Source organism: Cariama cristata, unplaced genomic scaffold (assembly GCF_000690535.1).
Source record: "Cariama cristata isolate BGI_N322 unplaced genomic scaffold, ASM69053v1 scaffold8500, whole genome shotgun sequence".
Lineage (NCBI taxonomy): Eukaryota > Metazoa > Chordata > Aves > Cariamiformes > Cariamidae > Cariama > Cariama cristata.
The window spans coordinates 1-8,931 of NW_009595194.1; the positions used below are offsets into that span (position 1 = coordinate 1).

General features: G+C 57.2%; 1 protein-coding gene across 1 annotated transcript in view; it reads right to left on the minus strand.

Annotated features, from left to right (window-relative positions):
* Positions 1-6: 6 nt before the first annotated feature.
* IGSF9B (immunoglobulin superfamily, member 9B) overlaps positions 7-8,931 on the minus strand; it is a gene marked incomplete at both ends in the record, with an annotated part of 17,205 nt that continues 8,280 nt past the window's right edge. The window contains 8 exons of the mRNA XM_009701083.1: positions 7-505; positions 1,847-1,892; positions 2,644-2,805; positions 4,101-4,185; positions 4,348-4,574; positions 5,220-5,395; positions 8,273-8,396; positions 8,726-8,876. Of these exons, the coding sequence (XP_009699385.1) occupies positions 7-505; positions 1,847-1,892; positions 2,644-2,805; positions 4,101-4,185; positions 4,348-4,574; positions 5,220-5,395; positions 8,273-8,396; positions 8,726-8,876 (1,470 nt within the window). The remainder of the gene's footprint in view (positions 506-1,846; positions 1,893-2,643; positions 2,806-4,100; positions 4,186-4,347; positions 4,575-5,219; positions 5,396-8,272; positions 8,397-8,725; positions 8,877-8,931) is intronic.

The window sequence follows — 8,931 nt, forward strand, 5'->3', positions numbered from 1 at the left end:
GGTGGCCTGCAGGGTGCCGGGACCCTCCAGCGCCCGGTGGAACCGGGGGCTATATGCTGGTGGCTGAAGGTAGGACTCCTGGCTGGAGGAGAGAGGGGTGAGCTGGGCTTTCAGGGCGGTGACGGAGGTGGGGACGACGGGGTCATCGTTCTCCTCGTCCGACTGCCTGAACTCGGGGTACATGTCCGTCTCCTCCACGAAGGGGAAGCCCTCGATCCGTCGTGTCTTCAGGGAGGGCTCCATCTCCGCCGGGTCCATGACGAAGCGGCCGTCTGGCCCACGGCTGATGAGCTCGATGGGGGTGGTGGCCTCGGCTTCAGCCTCCGCCTTGGAGACGCTGTACTTCTTGCTGCTGATGGCTCGCTTGGTCTTCTTGTAAAGGGAGAGCTCCTTCTCCTTGGTGGGGCTCAGCATCCGCTTGGCCTGCGGGCCCTGGTCGTCGGAAGACTCTGAGGGGGGACGGAGCGTGCGGATGCTCTCGGGACTCACTTTGCCGGAAGACAACCTGGACCACAGGGGAGAAAACCAAGAGAGGGGACGGTCACCCGAAGGGGAAAGGAGGTCTTCTCACCCAGAAGAACCACCAGATGGATTTGGAAAACAAAGCGCTACCAGCTCTCAAAAGAGGAACTGCTGGGAGAAGTCTGCAGGGGCTAATCAGGATGGTAGAGTCTTGCCTGGCCACGGCACAGGCCGGAGGACCAGCAGCAGCACAGGTCATCCCTGCTCCTTGGGAGCAGAGCTCAGCACACTTGGCATGCCCCCGGGGCAGGCAGCTCATGCCAACGCCTTGCCACAAGCTCCACCAACACGCCTTGCCACAAGCTCCACAGCCCCAGCGGGACGAAAGACGGATTCAGAGCTCACTTTCAACTCCTTCAAAGGTTTCCTATGTTCACATGAGCTATCCAGGCCTAGGAAAGCTACCGAGAGCAGGGATGTCAGGCAACGTCCCCTCCCACAGAACTCAGCATCTCATTCAGAGATGCTGATGGATCATTTCAGACCAACTTTTTCCCCCATTCTCAACACTCAAACTTAAGGCTGAGAGCCTCAAAAGGCAGAGAGCATCAGAACAGTTCACTCATCCCTACCGCGAGAGCCTTGGACAAACAGAATTGAAAGGCAAAAAGGGAGCAGATCCAACAGAGACAGTGCAGGCATGGTTCTTTCAGTGCAGTGGACGAACCGAAAAAAAAGGAAGATTAAGATCCACCAGCACCGGGACATTTTGTAATGGTCCAGGAACCAAAGCGTGAGGCATCCACATCTCAGACTCTCGCGCTCACATCGGGAAGATGCTCCCCCTGATTAGAGGTTACACATGTTTTTGGTGGGCTCTGCAAGGAGCTGTGGCTCCTCCATTACCATGATCCATCACCTTTGGGCACATGTGGAAAGAGGCTTCAGTGGGGCACTCTTCATGGGATGAGAAAAGATACAGGTGTAAAATTCTTTGAATTTACCAAGAAAAACCAGAGCCAACAGAGAACGATTCAAACTACACCGAGCTTGCACAAAGGACTCGGTACGCAGCAGGCTAACCCTTCTCCTAAGGAGCCCCTTCAAGCCGGGTGTGTAATTGCACACCACCAGTCAACTCCAGCTTTGGTCAACGTTCACAGATCCACCAGGATCATCTCTTAGCTTAAAGTTTACTGCATTTATCCCCGCTGCTTTCTGCTCCAAAGCCCATTTGTCTCTTGTGAACCACAAGTTCAGGGAACACCCAAAAAAACCCAACCAAACAAGATCAGACATTTCCATTTGAGCCTTCCAACAACTTGTAGGAAGGAGGCACCTTGAAGACCCAGAGCCTGGTGCCGCACCCAAGACAGATACTTACGGGGACTCCAAACTCTTCCTGCAGTGGGTTATCGAGAGAGGAGGGTCTGGAAGAGAATAAAAAGGGGAAAGAAGAAAGAACGCTAAGGAGGCGCAACACAAGAGACAAGACAAACTCAACATCAAGACAACAAAAGACACTCAACAAGAGGCCAAGGTTTCATTGCTCCAGTGCTTTAATGGTTGCTGACAACAAACAGCTCCCGTCACGGGGTCCTGCTGCCGCAGCCTGGCAGGCCGGAGGAGAAGGAGCCGATTCCCCTGCCCTCTCCGGCTCCCCAGCCTCCCTTTCCCCTACCGGCTGTTCCTGCATGGCAGCTGCGGTCCCAGCTTTTGGGAAGCAGAGCAGCAGGGTCTCCTTTGGTGGGCAGGGGGGTCTTCTCTAGCCTAGTGCGGTCATCGGGCACTGCCCGCTCTGGGTTGGGCAGAAAGCAGCTGGAGAGCCCAGCTCCAGGGGGGACCTCGAGGAGGTGAGCGGTTTTCCCCCCCCATATCTCTGGCCCAGAGTACATCCCAGCCCTAAAACCCCCGGCTCTAGGAGTTATCACCACGCGAGAACGCTCCCTTGGAAATCCCAGGCTAGTTTCTCTGTCGCCTCTTCACCCACCCTGCCTCTCCCGCTCCCGACCATGGGTGCTTTCAGGCACAGCCGAGGGATGAAGTCAGGGCTTCACCTGAGGACGCGCACGGACGGAAGAAGAGACAGACAGGGAAGAAGGTTACACCACAACACAACCAGGGAGGAGAAAGGAGGAAGAGGTGGGAGGGAGGAAGGAAGGAGAGCGGGGACGGGCTCACCTTTCTTGCGCTTGAGCTTGCGTTTGCGTTGCTTGTTGACGAAGCAGGCGGCGAGTGTGCTGAAGAGGATGGCAGCAGCCAGGAAGCAGATGGTGGCAACGATGCCAGCCAGCACCGGGCGGGCTAGACCCTCGTCCGTCAGGTCAGGCGGAGGGAATACGTCTGGGGGACAAAAAATAAAAAAAACAGCACAACAATTAGGTGTTATACACACACCCCTGCCTGTTGCCTTCCCCGGGGACCTACCACAGCATGAAGGCAACTGGTACCAGGAATGATAATCTCTAAGTAAAAACCCTGTTGGGTCGCTGCCAAGGGATTTAGGGACCTCGCACCGGATAAACCTTTTTGCCCGAGCTGATAGACACTCGGGGAAGAAGCCTCCACGCCACAGAAATACACATTTACGTACAAGCGCACACAACGGCGCCAAACCTGCAGTTATCTCCTGGCCGAATAACCCACTGCCCCAGCAGCACAAGGTATTTTTACCCGGTTTGTCAGTGCTTCATTTTCAACGCAAACCGAGCTCCGCACCCTCGTGATGCCCCTTCACTAACCACGAGCGCATCCCAACCACTGGCAGATGCAAACCCCACACACACGGGCAGCGCGCATTCGCCTGTCGGGAGCACCGGCTTCCAGCCTGGAAGAGCAGATGCCCGGGGCTGGAGGTGCACGTACACCCTACGGGCATTGCCAAAATCCATCAGAAAAATTGTGAGAGAGGAGCAAGGGCAGGCGAGCAGGCAGGTTGGAGCAGGCAGGCTCTCTGTACCGTGTCGGTACCACTTGGGGGCAGAGAGAGACCGCCGCATGCTTGCGTGCAGCAGAGCTGGGTGGCTCCTCCGCTTTCCCACCAGAGCCATAAAAGCAAGATTCACCGCATCCCCATCTCCTCCTGCTGCCCTTGCCTTCCCCATTGCAATCACCGAACCCTCATCTGTCCCTCACTCGAGGAGCATCCTCCAAGTGGGACCGGAGCGCAGGGTACGTGCGTGAGCTGCAGCGTGTTGCAGTCTCCCGTTGCAACGCTTTTTTTTCCCCCTTGGACTCTGCAATGCAGCGCGACATTTCCCTCTCTGCACCTTTCAAATCCATTTCCAGGTTGCGCAGTGCCCAGTCAGAGTTTTGTTCTCCGGGCACCCCGCAGAGCTGAGATGCGCTGTCACTGCACCGGCGGATGCCTGACAACACCACACTTCGCGGGAAGGACTAAATGGGACGGTTTGTCCTTGCCCGCTCCCAGTGCCGCTGGTCTGTCTGCACTGGGAGGTGGCACAGGGCAAGCAACGTGCCCAGGACACCGATCGTAAACCGTGCGCCCATCAGCCCAGCTAACAGCCCGCACAAAACCGGCCATCGCTGTCCTAAGTAAGTACCGATGCAGGACCCGAGCGCTAGCAGAAGCAGAGATGCTCCCACAGCTGAGAGCAGAAGAAGGAGCCATCCCTTACCTGTACTGGACACGCCAGCAACGTTGCTGGGTTCGCTGATGAGATCCTGCATGACCGCCAGGACCCGGAACTCGTACCAGGTGTCCTGAAACATGAAGCACATCCATCAGGTCCCCCACCGCAGCCTCCAACCTTGCCCAGTTTCCTTGAAGACCCCAGCACGAGGACCGAACCACCCCAAAAGCTTCCCCAGTGTTGCAGCAGGCAGTGCAACACCAGAGGCATGGTGTGGGCAGCCCCTGCTTACCTGAGACAAGTCCTTGGCAAAAAACTCATTCTCGGTCCCCGGGATGCCATCGTCCAAGATCTCCCACCTCTCCGCGACGCGGAACTCCATGATGTAGCGGTCGATGGGGAAGCTGTGGTTAGCGGGAGGAAGCCACGACAAGAGGACGCCTTGCTGTGTCCGGTTGGCTGTTAGGCACCTCGGTGGGGTAACCAACACCAGAGGCTCTGGAGTTGTTACAGGGAATGCTGGAGACAGAGCAGATGGGACAGGGACACCTTTGAGATGGGAAGCACAGAGGATGCTTTCTCCCATGCGCCCCACCAGCGGCAGACAGACCACCGCGGCAGTTCCCAGCTTCCAGGAGTTTAGGGCACATCTCTGGTCTGTCCTCTCTTATCTCAGAGATATAAAAGTGGCTTTCCAAAAAGCAGTGGACTGACAACACAGTGACTCCAAGAAAAGGGGCACAGCGTTAGAAAGCCTCCTGCTTCCTCCCACCTCCGCCCGAGACAGCCCCAAGGCAGGTACGAGCGCAAGGCCCTTTGTGTTAGCTCCCGCTCTGAGCCGCACACAAGTGATTTTGTGCTCTATTAATACCTCCTGACCCCAACTGAACTTAAGGAAGATCTGAAAGGTGACTGGCACAGCACAGCTCTCCCACGCTGTCTCCCAGCTCAAGCTTTCAGGAGCCTCACGCAACCAGCAAAGTCTACAAGCTTCATCCAGGACCCTCCACAAACTATCTTCTACGCAGCTGGAAACTACTGCTGCTCATCACCATCGCCGTCCCCAGAAGAGAGGACACGTGAACCAAGGCAAAGAGCCACTTCTCCCCACGGATCTCCTCAATCCCTATCCCCCTCCTCCCCTTGTGCCCACGGAGGACGTACCTAGAGTGTTCACAGTGACCACCTCACTGAAGGAGCTGGTGCCCAGCTTGTTTTGAGCCAAGACACTGAACTGGTACGCAGTCTCCGGTTCCAAGGTATCCACCAGTAGCCAACTGGAACCAGCTGGCACAGGGAGAGACAGCCAGTCGTGGGGGCCAAACTGGGCTCTCTTCATCCTGCCAAGAGAGAAGGGAGCATCCTCAGGGAAAAGTGCCTCCGACAGCAAGGACAAAGAGGCAGCATCAACTTCTTGAGCGAAAATGAAGCTTTCCCGAGCAATGGTTTGCTTTGACAGCAGCGATGTGTATGGACGTGGGGCAGCCACTCGCCCCCCGAGAGCTGGCTCGGGGACGGCACACACGAGGACTGCCAGGCACGGGGCATCGTCCCGTTATGCCACACCAGCATCCCCCGGCTCATACGGACACCACCTCCATCCCCATGGCCAAGGACAAAAGCAGTGCCAGCAGCCCCGCTCTGAGGTTATCTCCAACAAATTCCCACGGGCAAAAGTGGAAGCTGGCGTGTTTTCACCTCGGCGAGTGCCACAAAGGGGATGGCTGGAGCAGGAGATGGGCCCTGTTCCCATTTATACCTCGACAGTTCCCGAGCCAGAGCCAAGTTTTCCCTCAGCTGTAGCCCTGTACATGCAATCCCGCCATAGACATTTAACTAAATCACTGTTTTTTGCCGTATTTGCTCAGGTCGGGGGCTGCCAGCACCACCCAGGGCACAGCTCAGGGTTTGGCAGTGCAGCAGAGGCACCTGCAGGGAGTGGGGGACGCAGCCTTTCTGCTGGCCTCTAACCCACAAACCCAGGACAAAAAAAAAAAAGCTCCCAGAGCCGTCCCAGTGTGACCCCAGCACACCTGAGCACGCAACCACCTCCACAAGCCATAACCCTGCCGGAAAGCACCGATGTCCCATGTCCTAAAGTGGTGTCACCGCGCTGCAATGATATTGCAAATATCGGTGCTCGTGTTAGAGGGATGCTCTCAGGAGTCCCAGCCCTCGGCTGCAGGTTTCCGTGGTGTCCGCAGAGGGTCTGGGAAGGATTACCGCAGATGGTCTGCTCCGCATAGGTAAGTGGGCATATCTGTAGCAGCTGGCATGCAGCCAGGTAAACGTACTGAATAGGAGGTAAAAGATGGAGCAAAGACAAATAATGCCGCTGTAAAGGGAGCAAAAGGTGAGGGAGGAGAAGCAGCAGCAGCAAGCAACGGAAAAAAAAGCAAGTCGGCGGAGAGCCATGCACGTGTGGCATCCCTCCACCAAACCGAGCGGCTGCGGGCAGGAAAACCTCTGCATCACCGCGGCTCCGGCTGGGACTACGGCTCCCAGGATCCCTCGTCGCTGCAGCAGAGGCACGGAAGGCAGCGGAGCAGCCCGTCGCCCCAAGTGGGTTTCCCTGCGGCATTTAACCCCACCGCCTTCGCATCCCTTCTCCCCAGTGCTGCTGCCGGCAGGCACACAAGGACAAGGGGCTGAGGGTGGGGAGAGCCTGGGGGGAAACATAGCACTAATCGCCCCCCTGGATGGGAGACCGAGCTTGCCGAGGGACAGCATGTACACAGGTGGGATGCTGTGGTGGCCCTGGTCATCCCTGGGGAGTGGGGTTTGCGTTTTCAGCATCAACAACCACAGAAGTGGGAAAAAAGCATCAAGTCCATAGGAGGCGAAGCCATGTTTTGCTTGAGAATCCCACAGCCAGAGCAGGGAGAAAAACGCACGGATGCCCAGCTCTCCGGACGGCACTAAATGACCCAGCACCGTCCCAGATCCCAGGTCCCAGAGAGAGGCACAGCCCCCAGCGCTCACACCCTACAGTCAGGGCAAGACAGGTCTCTGTGTCCCTATCCCAGGTCCCCAAGCACCCTGTAAATTCCCCGAAGGCAAGCTTGGTGCAAATGCCCTTCCCCTGCTGCTGGCTGCTCCCAGTGTGGGATCTGGAAAAGCCTGGAGGAAGCAGGAACCCGGCAGTAGGTTTGCAGAGCAAGAGCAGCCGCAGCTGCCACCTCCCTCCCAGGTGAGCCGCGTCTCCAGAGCAGAGAGGTTTAACCACTCCTTTGCAAGGACATTTTCATCAGAGCAAGGTCTGCACCGCTCCATTTGCTCCCTCATTTTTCCCTTCTGCTTGCTCCATTCCTTCTTCTTCCCATCTCCCGACAGACCACCCAGCCCCACCCCGTGAGTGTCCAGCCTCGGGCTGCAGCAGAGCAGAAATCATTACAGGCAGCATCCACTCCATCAGCAGTCTCCATCAGGGCAAATTAAGGCAAGGAAGGAGATGGAGAGCAAAGAAGAAAGGCTGAAGAATGCCAGCCCAGGCTTGGGAAGGGAAAACATCATTCCCTCCACATTTCCAAGGACAGCTCTTCAGAAGAGGAAGACAAGAGCGAGCGCAGAGCCCAAAGAAAATCCGACCTTGTTGCAGCTGTGTTTCACCCTCCCCAGGGGAAAGCCGGCAGGGTCAAGCCCGGCCCCGTCGCGGGAAGGTGGGATATCTCCACCGGCTTGGGGTACGGGGTAGCGCAGGCTGGCACAGGAGCGATGGAAGCAAAGCCCCACGAGGTTCAGACCCGGCCGACATCTCACGGTGGCTGGTTGTGAACTCAGCCGGGATTTAACCACCTCCAGGGAGCCACAGAGCAAGGAGAGATCATTTCTGCTTAGTCACAGCTCTTCCAGGACGCACTCTATAAAGGTTGCGTTTTCCATCCTCTCCCTGGCTGTTAAGCTTCATAAACAGTTTATCTTGAAATTAGATGCCAGAGGCAAAGTTACATGAATGCAAAGCGCCTCCCTTGTACCATAAGCAGAATAAAACCTGGTGGAGCAGACGGAGGTACAGGCTAGCACAGAAGGGAGAGGAAACACGGTAACTACGTGATCCCACCACCACCCATCTCTCCGAGGCACCGAACGGGAGCTCAGCCCTGTAACGCCCACGGGCACGGAGCCGGCCACGCCACCCTCCTCCCCACGGCTGCTCGAAGCTCGGGTCGGCTAGGAAGGAAAAGAAGCAGAGAGCAAAGCATGCCAGGATGACTCACAGAGGGCCGTACCAAACTGAGAAAGTCTGCTCGTATCCACCGTCGTAGCCGGGCTCCCAGGAGACGTTGGCCGAGGTCATGGCGACCACAACGTGCACGCTGGTCGGGGCGTGAGGGCTTGTGCCTGCCGAGAGAGAGGGATGGGTTAAAGGGGAGCAAGACCACGGACTGGCCGGCAAAGGCGAGGGGACTGGAAGGGGTCCGCTCCCAGCCACGATTCGAGGGGACTCCTCTAGCACCAAGCACAGGGCACCTGGAATTTCTGCTGGAAATAGCAGTCGGACAGCTGTGTCCACAGGTTGCCAAAATAACGGAGCCGAAAAAGGCAGCTCCACCAGTAAATAAAATTTGAAGGAGACTTTGCTCTTCGCAGAGAGCGTCCCCATCTCCTGCCGTGCCGATGCACTGCCTGGGGGACCCTACCCAGGGACCCGTCCCCTGCCCTGCCCGTACCTACGACGGTAAGGTGGGTGCTGGCAGTAATGCTTGCGACGATGTTGGTGGCAACGCACTCCCACTCGCCGTGGTCGTCTTTGCCGAGGGAGCGGATCTGGAGGGTGCCGCCAGGCAGCGTGTTGTGCTTGCTCCTGCTGGGCTTCCCTACCTTGGGCAAGGAGCGGAGGGAGCACGGCAAAGAGAGGGGAAAACAACAAAACAAA